General features: G+C 52.6%; 1 protein-coding gene across 1 annotated transcript; it reads right to left on the reverse strand.

The window, feature by feature from the left end:
- Positions 1 to 9,008: 9,008 nt before the first annotated feature.
- Positions 9,009 to 11,672, reverse strand: TMEM81 (transmembrane protein 81). Its single transcript, XM_069632600.1, has 2 exons — positions 11,488 to 11,672; positions 9,009 to 10,028 (listed from the first exon to the last, which is right to left on the reverse strand). The coding sequence occupies exon 2, from the start codon at positions 9,889 to 9,891 to the stop codon at positions 9,100 to 9,102; it is 792 nt and encodes a 263-aa protein (XP_069488701.1). The 5' UTR covers positions 9,892 to 10,028; positions 11,488 to 11,672; the 3' UTR covers positions 9,009 to 9,099.
- Positions 11,673 to 12,042: the final 370 nt, after the last annotated feature.

The raw sequence follows: 12,042 nt of genomic DNA on the forward strand, positions 1-12,042 counted from the left end.
TACCCTGCTGGGTGGAGAGCTCAGGCTCAAGCATACCCTGCTGGGAGGAGAGTTCATGCTCAAGCATACCCTGCAGGGAGGAGAGCTCAAGCTCAGGCATACCCTGCTGGAAGGAGAGCTCAATCATACCCTGCTGGGTGGAGAGCTCAGGCACAAGCATACCCTGCTGGGACGGGAGCTCAAGCATACCCTGCTGGGAGGAGAGCTCAAGCATACCCTGCTGGGAGGAGAGCTCAAGCTCAAGCATACCCTGCTGGGAGGAGAGCTCAAGCTCAGGCATACCCTGCTGAGAGGAGAGCTTAAGCATACCCTGCTGAGGGGAGAGCTCAAGCATACCCTGCTGGTGGAGAGCTCAAGCATACCCTGCTGAAAGGAGAACTCAAGCATACCATGCTGGGCAGAGAGGTCATGCATACCCTGCTGGGGGGGGAGAGCTCAAGCATACCCCGCTGGGGGGAGAGCTCAAGCATACCCTGCTGGGTGCAGATCTCAAGCATACCCTGCTGCAAGGAGAGCTCAAGCATACCCTGCTCAGAGGGGAGCTGAAGCATACCCTGCTGAGAGGGGAGCTCAAGCATACCCTGCTGCGAGGGGAGCTCAAGCATACTCTGCTGGGAGGAGAGCTCAAACATATACTGCTGCGAGGAGAGCTCAGGCATACCCTGCTGGGAGGAGAGCTCAGGTGTATCCTGCTGGGTGGAGAGCTCAAGCATACCCTGCTGGGTGGAGAGCTCAAGCATACCCTGCTGGTTGGAGAGCTCAAGCATAACCTGCTGAGAGAGCTCAAGGATACCCTGCTGTGCGGAGAGCTCAAGCATACCTTGCTGAGAAGAGAGCTCAAGCATACCATGCTGGGTGGAGAGCTCAAGCATACCCTGCTGAGAGGAGAGCTCAGGCATACCCTGCTGAGAGGAGAGCTCAAGCATACCCTGTTGGGAGGAGAGCTAAAGCATATCCTGCTGGGTGGAGAGCTAAAGCATACCATGCTAAGAGGAGAGCTCAAGCATACCCTGCTGGGAGGAGAGCTCAAGCATACGCTGCTGGGAGGAGAACTTGGGCATACCCTGCTGGGTAGAGAGCTCAAGCGTACCCTGCTGGGTAGAGAGCTCAAGCGTACCCTGCTGTGAGGAGAGCTCAAGCATACCACACTGAGAGGAGAGCTCAAGCATACCACGCTGAGAGGAGAGCTCAAGCATACCCTTCTGGGAGCTCAAGCATACCCTGCTGAGAGGAGAGCTCAAGCATGCCCAGATGGGAGGAGAGCTCAAGCATACCATGCTGCGAGGAAAGCTCAAGCATACCCTGCTGCAAGCTCAAGCATACCATGCTGAGAGGAGAGCTCAAGCATACCCTGCTGGGAGGAGAGCTTAAGCATACGCTGCTGGGAGGAGAACTCAGGTATACCCTGCTGAGAAGAGAGCTCAAGCATACCCTGCTGGGATGAGAGCTCAGGCATACCCTGCTGGGATGAGAGCTCAGGCATACCCTGCTGGGATGAGAGCTCAGGCATACCCTGCTGAGAGGAGAGCTCAAGCATACCCTGTTGGGAGGAGAGCTAAAGCATTTCCTGCTGGGTGGAGAGCTCAAGCATACCATGCTGAGAGGAGAGCTCAAGCATACCCTGCTGAGAGGAGAGCTCAAGCATACCACGCTCAGAGGAGAGCTCAAGCATACCACGCTCAAAGGAGAGCTCAAGCATACTCTGCTGGGAGCTCAAGCATACCCTGCGGAGAGGAGAGCTCAAGCATACCCTGCTGAGAGGAGAGCTCAAGCATACCATGCTGCGAGGAAAGCTCAAGCATACCCTGCTGGGAGCTCAAGCATACCATGCTGAGAGGAGAGCTCAAGCATACCCTGCCGGTAGGAGAGCTCAAGCATACCCTGCTGGTAGGAGAGCTCAAGCATACGCTGCTGCGAGGAGAGCTCAGGCATACCCTGCTGGGATGAGAGCTCAGGCATACCCTGCTGAGAGGAGAGCTCAAGCATACCCTGTTGGGAGGAGAGCTAAAGCATTTCCTGCTGGGTGGAGAGCTCAAGCATACCATGCTGAGAGGAGAGCTCAAGCATACCCTGCTGAGAGGAGAGCTCAAGCATACCACGCTCAGAGGAGAGCTCAAGCATACCACGCTCAGAGGAGAGCTCAAGCATACTCTGCTGGGAGCTCAAGCATACCCTGCGGAGAGGAGAGCTCAAGCATACCCTGCTGAGAGGAGAGCTCAAGCATACCATGCTGTGAGGAAAGCTCAAGCATACCCTGCTGGGAGCTCAAGCATACCATGCTGAGAGGAGAGCTCAAGCATACCCTGCCGGTAGGAGAGCTCAAGCATACCCTGCTGGTAGGAGAGCTCAAGCATACCCTGCTGCGAGGAGAGCTCAAGCATACGCTGCTGCGAGGAGAGCTCAAGCATACCAGGGTGCGAGGAGAGCTCAGGCTTACCCTGCTGGGGGGAGAGCTCAAGCATACTCTGCTGAGAGGAGAGCTCAAGCATACCCTGCAGGGAGGAGAGCTCAAGCTCAAGCATACCCTGCTGGGAGAAGAGCTCGGGCATACCCTGCTGGGAGGAGAACTCAGGCATACCCTGCTGGGAGGAGAGCTCAGGCATACCATGCTGAGAGGAGAGCTCAAGCATACCCTGCTGGGAGAAGAGCTCAGGCATGCCCGGCTGGGAGGAGAGCTGCTGCAAGGAGAGCTCAAGCATACCCTGCTTCGAGGAAAGCTCAAGCATACCTTGCTGGGAACTCAAGCATAGCATGCTGAGAGGAGAGCTCAAGCATGCCCTTCTGCGAGGAGAGCTCAAGCATACCCTGCTGCGAGGAGAGCTCAAGCATGCCCTGCTGGGAGGAGAGCTCAAGCATACCAGGCTGCGAGGAGAGCTCAAGCATGCCCTGCTGGGAGGAGAGCTCAAGCATGCCCTGCTGGGAGGAGAGCTCAAGCATGCCCTGCTGGGAGGAGAGCTTAAGCATGCCCTGCTGGGAGGAGAGCTCAAGCATGCCCTGCTGGGAGGAGAGCTCAAGCATGCCCTGCTGGGAGGAGAGCTCATGCTCAAGCATACCCTGCAGTGAGGAGAGCTCATGCTCAAGCATACCCTGCAGGGAGGAGCTCAGGCTTACCCTGCTGGGAGGAGAGCTCATGCTCAAGCATACCCTGCAGGGAGGAGAGCTCAAGCTCAGGCATACCCTGCTGGGAGGAGAGCTAAAGCATACCCTGCTGGGAGGAGAGCTCAATCATACCCTGCTGGGAGGAGAGCTCAAGCATGCCCTGCTGGGAGGAGAGCTCAAGCATGCCCTGCTGGGAGGAGAGCTCAAGCATGCCCTGCTGGGAGGAGAGCTCAAGCATGCCCTGCTGGGAGGAGAGCTCAAGCATGCCCTGCTGGGAGGAGAGCTCAAGCATGCCCTGCTGGGAGGAGAGCTCAAGCATGCCCTGCTGGGAGGAGAGCTCATGCTCAAGCATACCCTGCAGTGAGGAGAGCTCATGCTCAAGCATACCCTGCAGGGAAGAGCTCAGGCTTACCCTGCTGGGAGGAGAGCTCATGCTCAAGCATACCCTGCTTCGAGGAAAGCTCAAGCATACCTTGCTGGGAACTCGAGCATACCATGCTGAGAGGAGAGCTCAAGCATGCCCTTCTGCAAGGAGAGCTCAAGCATACCCTGCTGCGAGGAGAGCTCAAGCATACCCTGCTGCGAGGAGAGCTCAAGCATACCCTTCTGCGAGGAGAGCTCAAGCATGCCCTTCTGCAAGGAGAGCTCAAGCATACCCTGCTGCGAGGAGAGCTCAAGCATACCCTGCTGCGAGGAGAGCTCAAGCATACCCTGCTGCGAGAAGAGCTCAGGCATACCCTGCTGGGGAGAGCTCAAGCATACCCTGCTGAGAGGAGAGCTCAAGCATACCCTGCTGGGAGGAGAGCTCGGGCCTACCCTGCTGGGATGAGAGCTCAGGCATACCCTGCTGGGAAGAGAGCTCAAGCATACCCTGCTGGGAGGAGAGCTCAAGCATACCCTGCTGAGAGCTCAAGCATACCCTGCTGGGAGGAGAGCTCAAGCATACCCTGCTGGGAGGAGAGCTTGGGCATACCCTGCTGGAAGGAGAGCTCAGGCATACCCTGCTGGGAGGAGAGCTGAAGCTCAAGCATACCCTGCTGGGAGGAGAGCTCAAGCATACCCTGCTGGGAGAAGAGCTCGGACATACCCTGCTGGGAGGAGAGCTCAGGCATACCCTGCTGGTAGGAGAGCTCAGGCATACCCTGCTGCAAGGAGAGCTCAACCATACCCTGCTGGGTGGAGAGGTCAAGGATACCCTGTTGAAAGAGAGCTCAAGCATACCCTGCTGAGAGTGAGCTCAAGCATACCCTGCTGAGAGGAGAGCTCAAGCATACCCTGCTGGGGGAGAGCTCAGGCATACCCTGCTGGGAGGAGAGCTCAGGCATACCCTGTTGGGTGGAGAGCTCAAATGCTGACTGCGAACCCCTACTAGTGAAATTTCAACTCACTTCCTCTTACACCCACAACTTCCTAATCATTTACAGACCTCCAGGCTACAACAGAAGCTTTGCAGACTCCCTTAATAACTTGCTAGCAGACATCCTGATATCCCCCCCACCCTCACCATGGCAAGGGATTTCAATATCTGGTTGGATTTTCCTTCAAACTCGATGACCCGTCCTCTCATGGGCAACTTAGTAGGCCTCAACATGTACCAAATTATATTAAACCCCACGCACACTGCAGGACACACCTTTCAGCTCAACAAACCTGATCTCCACTTTGCCCCCCCCTCCAATAATTTGGACTGATTATTCTGCTATTTTCTTCTCCATCTTCAACGCAACCCCCTCAGCCCCTCCTCCATCTCACCAGCCCCTCTCCGCCTTCACGTACACCTCTTTGGAACAAGGTCATACTACACCCTGATCTGGCCAACTCCCTTCTATCCCCTCTTCCAAACCTCACTCTCAAGGTGGTGCACCCTCTATCGATCATTTCAACCGATGGCTCTCTAATGCCTGCATCCCTCTCACCCCAACCAGATCTGCTTCTCACAGACTAGGCCCTACTCCCAAGGGGCTCACCTCCTCCCTCAAATCCCTCAAAACCACCAAGCACCACCTGGAGCGCATATGGCGGTACAACCCAACGCCCCAGAACAGAGCCATCTATGCCAGACAGATCAGGGCATATAGAACAGAAATTAGGCAAGCCAAAAGATGCTTCTATGGAAACCAAATAGGAAAACGCCCGTAACCCTAGATGGGAACTCCACAGTATTATCGCTGAATTCATGGCCCCACTCTGCTACACACCCCCCCCCTACTCCCATCTCTCTGCCATGCCCTGTCAGACCACTTTTACAACATCGCTATCGGAAGGCAACACCATCAGCACCAAATTAGCAACATTCACCCCCCTCATCTCCGAATCTGTACCCCCTAAACCTGCACACCCCCTCCTCTCTTCCTCCTCTGCCATTTCCCACCCAGAATTTCTGAAACTACAATCCATTAGCCACCCGCCGGATCCCCCGAGAGAACCTTATACCCACCCCACCCTCTCCTAAACTACATTCTATCCTCAAACTGGACAAGCAGTATCGCTAGATCGATAATTAACCATTTACTGACATCAGGCATCTTCCTTTCAGATTTCAAAACCTCTTAAGTCAAGCCCCTTCTACAAAAGCCCTCCCTCAACCCCCTCCTTCCATCCAACTACCAACCAATCTCTATCACCTGCTTCATTGCCAAACTCTTAGACCGCACGGCAGACACCCAGCTCTCCAACTTCCCAGAATCCAACAGCCTACTCGATCCTGCCCACACTGGGTTCAGACCACTCAGAGCAACAGAAACTTCCTCGTCTCCATCTGGGACAACATGAAAAGAACAGCAGATGCAGAAGGCTGTACTGCACTCATCCTCCTTGACCTTTCAGCTGCCTTTGACACTCTCAATCTCACCATCCTCGGGGACAGACTCCTCTATGGGACTCTGCTCTAAGATGGACCTCCGCCTTCCTCGCCAACCACGATCAAATCACGCTCCTCCCTCCTTACTACTCTGCCAAGTCTCCAAAAGGGTCTCCTGCCCCCCCCCTCCCACCCCGTCTCCTTCTCTCCAATCTTTTCTACCTAAGCCCCTTTCCGGCACACATCTGCTCTTATGACCTAACCTGCTACAACTATGCTGAGCAAGGCTGAAACGCGGTTGGGAATGCTTGTGTCTCGTGCAGAAGGGATGTGGCCAAGCAGTTCGGGCTGGACTGCAACTTCTGGGTGGGACCAAGACTGATTTGCATATGGTCTTTCCCCTTTTGTAATGGTTTTGCAGGTGAAGAACAGTGGTCTGGAGGGTTGCCCACAGCAATTCCAGAGGTTAAGATTAATTCTAAACCTTCCAGCCATCACCTCTTTTGTTTGGCTACAACTACGCGGATGAAACTCAGATCACTGTCAAGATTCCCAAAATCCCAGCCTCCTCCCATCCAGACCTCGTCTCCTACCTCACAGAAATTGACCGTTGGGTGACGGCTAACCACCTCCTCCTTAATCCTGGTAAAAACCATACTCCTGATCTGTGGCAAAACTTTGCTCTTCCCCAACCCAACCCACCCCCTGGCAGCCCTCCCTAGCAATCGCAACTGTAGAGTTCAGCATAGTAAAGGACCTGGGATGCACCTTGGAAACAGAGCTAACACTCTCACAACACACCCTTGCACATGGATCTAACACTCTCCCAACACACCAACCCCATATCAAGATCATGCCATTTTCAAACCGACAGCCTCAGACGAATCTTCCCTCATCTCTCCTACCCTCTCAGAGTTACAGCAATCCTGGTTATCATTCTCTCCTGCTTACACTATGCCAATTCCCTCTATTTGGGCGCCACTGCCTACCATCTCTGAAAGCTCCAACGGATCCAAAACTATGCAGCCAGGCTCTCCCTTGCCCTCTTACCCAGAGAACACATCACCCTTGCCCTTAGGGTACTCCACTGGCTTCCTATCAGCCGACAGGTGACTTTCGAGACGATGTGCAACACACATCACAGGGTCCACAAGAATGGCCCTGAATTCCTTCAACACAAGCTCACACTCTACCAACTGTCCAGAAACCTCAGATCTAGATCTACTCTCCTCCTTGTGATCCCCCTTTCAATACCAGTTGAAGGAACCTCGTTCTCGTCCAAGCTCCCCACCCTGTGGACTTCACTTCCACTGAGCATCGGCTGTGAAGAGCATCACCTCTCTTGCAGGAAGGCCCTCAAAACCTGCCCCCTATCCCCATCGACCTGAGAAACCCACCCATAATTTGCTAATGCATGGCACCTGGTCTCATTTGCGAAAGGATCTGTGTCCCCCACCGGGACATGCACGAAGCAAGGTAAAGTATAACTTGGGGCCAATTGGATGGTTAAACTCCACGGCAACATCAAAGCGTCAAGTCCCAATCCAGGGTACGCAATAATGCACCAGCTCGGTGCAGGCCTGGCCGCTCACCCTCAAGCATCCACCTCCACATGCCTGTCAATAACACAACGCACAGGACCTCTGCCATCAGAATGCAGCCAAGTCCCACGACGACAAAAAAAAAAACGGTCTAGCTGGGCACGTAACGAGTGTCCTGTACACGCGCACCCGTCTACCCTTTTCTCAGCACACATGCCTGACCACATGGTTAGCTAACTGGGACCTGGCCACCCCATCCGACCTACGTCTGGCCAAATGCACACATGCCTTACATCAAGTTCTCCCATACTTTGAACTTCGGTCTACCGAGGGCGTACCACCCCGATAAGCGCTTTGAGGCCATACTAATGGGATAAATGTGCTATACAAATGACAAACTACTGCTGCATACTTCTACTATAGTTTCATTTAGCCTTGACAAACTGCATGAGGCTGAAACATGGACCACGTGTCAGTTAATGTGATTAGTGTCAAAATTGATCAACGCGTTCATATGGCGGTCGAAACTCTCAATCTAGCTAATCAATGTGCCATATTTACTGTTTCATTACATATTGTTACAAGTTATTAAGACAGAGACATCATTGGTTTATCAATTCACCTGGACCTGCTGCTATCAAGGAAAAAATGTATAGGTATTCTTAAATAATTTGTATTTAGGTTGCATGACAAAACATGCAGAAACCCAGGTATCTGGAGCAATACCCTTGCCCCGCGGCAACACAGATCGCTGTAAATGTTCATAAATATCATTAGACTAGGGCTGGGGGGTTGCAACCTTGTTTTAGGTGTTTTGCACTACAACTCCCATAAGCTCTAGCTGAGACAGTTCTAGAGTGACGGATCACGGGAATGGAGTCATAGAGTAAAACATCTTAAGGGCCAAAGGATGCAGAATCCAGGACTAGGCCAGGTGCCTATATGCAGGTCTCCATGTGGGGGCTTGCCCGAGCAGAGGGCTCTGGAAAGGCAACGTGGCTATCAAGACGGAAGACCTTGGGCCGGCTCCCTGCTGCCGAGTGAGTCCTAGTTCCACTTCTCACCAAACCAGAAACACCAACAACACCCAGTGTGTCGACAATGTTTGCGTAATGCTACTTGATTTAGCAATACATGAAATAACAGTCACTTGTTCTACCTACTAACCCATTTTTATGCAGATTATTCTGTTTTGTGTTATGCATATCCCACGTGCCACATGAGGCACATGTCTATTTGTGTAAATATGTGTCTATTGTTAAATTAAACTTTGTTTTAAGATATTCCGTTCCTGGTGATCCTTATGAGCTAGTATATATCAATCTAGCTTCACTGATAACACAAAGGGGATTTTTTTGATACACCTGTTTAACCCTCTAGAGTCAGGCCCCCACACAAAAAAAGAGGGTCTCCGCCCTCACATAGCTCAATCAAAAATGTGTGGTACATTTCTCAGCACTACATTTGTCATGAAGTCGCGATTAAGCCTTTGCCGACTGGTAGGAGAAAGAAAACACACACTCCTCTCCTTCCTGGAGTCCCATTTCTTAATTATTAATTTTTATTCTTCTAACGCGCCACACGGCTGTGGGCCTTAGGGCGCAATTGTACTGGATATGAAAAAGAGAACATAGCACCAACTCAAGGAAGCATCAAAGGTCACAGTTTAGGCCCACTTCTTTTCTGTTGCAGGCAGTTGTAAAAAGACCGCAAGATAGCCCAGATAATGCAGGAGACGATCAGCCCACTGCCGATGCCCACCGCCCCGATGAAGATCACTCGATACTCAAAGGTCCAGCCCACGTCAAAGTGTTTGTTCATGAAAAATGCTACATAGTCGTCCGGCATGTCTTCCAGCTTCTTGAGTTCCTCCTTGGTGGTGTGGAACTTCTCAAAGTTCAGTTGCACCATAGCATCCGAGATCACTTTAAGGCCAAAGTAGACTCTCTTGATAAACTTGGAAGTCGAGAGCTGCAGGACGTCGCACCGGTAAGTGCCAGCGTTTTCCTCCTTGGTCACTGCGAATTGGATTTTGAACTCTGGGATTCGGTAGACGCGGAAGAGCGCGTCGTTGGTGGTGATAAGGCCCCGGGCGTACCTCCAGGTGTACAGGAAAGACTGCAAGCCAATGCCAGTAGTATCACTGGAGAAACAGTTCATCGCAAAGGGTGAACCCGTGGCAACAGTGAAGGTCTGAAGACCACAGTCCCAGCTGATCATGCATTCAAACATCCGCTCCTCGCAGTCGCTCCACGACCCATCCGGCTTCACCAAGCAAAGCTCCTGGCGCTTGTGCCCCAGCCCACAGGTGACACTGCACCCACTGCTCTTCACAACCACCTTTGCCTCCACGCTCTGAAGCTCTGGGGGGATGGAAACGGTCTGGTCGGGCTCTGAACACAAGGCAAACGTCATCACTCCACAAACCAATAAGCCTTGTGCCACCGCCATGTGCTGAGGGCCGCAGGGCACGCGCTAGATTCTCCTGGTATGTGGAGGAGCGAGTACCATGGTTAGGCTCAGATCGGCCACTCACGGAGGGTGTCTCTCGGAGGATGCCTTGCGGTGTGACTTCAAGGAACCTAGAGCTGAACCAACCAGCAGAGAAGAAAAGGTCAGGTAGGAATCAGGCACCCATTGCTTGCATCTTTGCAGGACTCAACATGAAGATGGTCAATTCATGGCATGGTGACATAGCTTTCAATTCAAGGGAAACTCAAGTCAATGACACGCAGCGTTAACTGGAGTCTACCTTTTCTCCTGACTTCCCTGACGAGACACAAGACCCATAACGGGACAGTGAAGTTGCCGGCAGCAGAGGTTATAAAGGAGCACTTCCTGCTCAGAGGTGAGCCGTCCTGCCACAAATAGTCAGTAGGGTGAGGGTCTTGCTGTCAAGCGAGTGTTGTGATTGGGAAAGTCTAAAGCAGTGCAAACCTGCACTGACGGGTCATAACAGGAAGTCCTCCCGCCTCTGACCTAGAAGTGCTGTGCGCTGGTGGAGGCGTAGCAATGGCGCCACCAACTCTGCAAACTACGTTTTCAAGGCCACACTTGTCTCCCTGGGTCTCGGAAGAAAAGTTGCATGGGAAGTCAGAAAGAAAGAGCCTCCAATAAAGAAAAAAAGAACATTGAAAGGAGAGTTCAGTTAATGCAACAATTGGGGGAAAAGCCAAATTGAACTAAGACAAAACTTTTTAAGCAGGGTGGACTCTTTGGGGAACAATTCTGTGTTCTTTAGTGCTGGAGCTGTAGTCACCTTTGCAATGATGCCATTAAACCCCTTGATTTGGCGATTCAAAGAAACAAGCCGCTCTGGAGGGTTCTCACAGCAGCGACTCAAGAGCCTTTCTCTATCACACCAGTCTGGCTAGCAGGCTGCTACCCTATGACCTGAGGGGTACCCTGTGCCCCGCTTGCATTATAGGACACCCCCCCCATCAGAATGCCTAGCAATGACCTGCCCAGCTCAAGAACAGGATTTCTCAAAAGGGTGGCAAGCCCAGAGGCCTCCAGTGATGCTGTTACCATAATATACTTTTATATGGTGCCAATCACCACGGGGTTAGTTTTGGCTTGCCTACGCTTGTCTGTGGAGTGTTGTACTGTGCCCCCATCATGCACGTGAAAGCCACCCACTTCCGTTTCTTTCTCTTGGAAATTTGGGCCAGGAGGATAGCTCAGAGGCAACACGCTCACCTTGGAAGCAAGACCGCGTGGGGCAACATATGCGTGCGCCTAAACAGCTCTGGGTATTAAGCGCCGTATAAATAACCAATTACAATTTTGGGTTTTGTAGTTCTAAATTTCAAACGGAAAAACCAAAACTACAAGTCCCATCATTCTAAGGGAACAAATAGGACGGAGTGGCTTTTTCACGTATGGAAGTGGGAAACTAGAGAACTCTGCGAGCACTTACACGCGCTCACTTGAGACCCCATAGTTACGGTTTCACTGCTTTCTTAACATTCTTAAAACGGGCGCGACTTTAAAAGGCTGGAGTCAACATGGGGCCAGGGATGGCGTGCTGGGTCCAGACACACTCACCCTGTAAGGTTTGCGGGAGCAAGTCCACAGCCCATTGTGAAGCACAGAAAAGCCAGCTTTTGTCACACGACGCCCACACATTTCAAAGAGTCCTGGAACAGCTTAATCGGGTGATCTCCAGCTATACACAGATCTCCCAAGCAATGCGCGTGGCTCCCGAGTCTGAGGGCAGCACGGGCGAGAGTAGGGATTGTTGACTGGCGATGACACTGCTGCAGTCACCTCTGATCTCACCACTGATGACACCACAGTCACCAGCCTCACAGAGAGAGAGAGGGGGGCCCATCGAACTCAAAACAGACCTGATGGGGCGAGAACTACGGCAGGGCTGGCCCTCAAGCGCCTCAGTTTAAAGGCAGAAGAGCCTTGAACCCTCCGCCACACCGATGACTCCTCAGAGCTCAGGACAGAGCGGAGCCAATAGGTTCGAGTCCCACAGTGGGCGCTCTGTGCTGCCACAGAGAAAGTACCTCTGCCAAAGTTGTCTACACACACCCGGGGACCTTCAGACACTACAGGAGAAGGGTTTAAAGATAGAAAGTCAAACACCATTTG

Source organism: Ambystoma mexicanum, chromosome 13 (assembly GCF_040938575.1).
Source record: "Ambystoma mexicanum isolate Mex_15411 chromosome 13, UKY_AmexF1_1, whole genome shotgun sequence".
NCBI lineage: Eukaryota > Metazoa > Chordata > Amphibia > Caudata > Ambystomatidae > Ambystoma > Ambystoma mexicanum.

Bases quoted from the DNA above. Each gene is read 5' to 3' on its own strand.
- TMEM81 (XM_069632600.1), bottom strand. From the start codon at position 9,891: ATGGCGGTGGCACAAGGCTTATTGGTTTGTGGAGTGATGACGTTTGCC.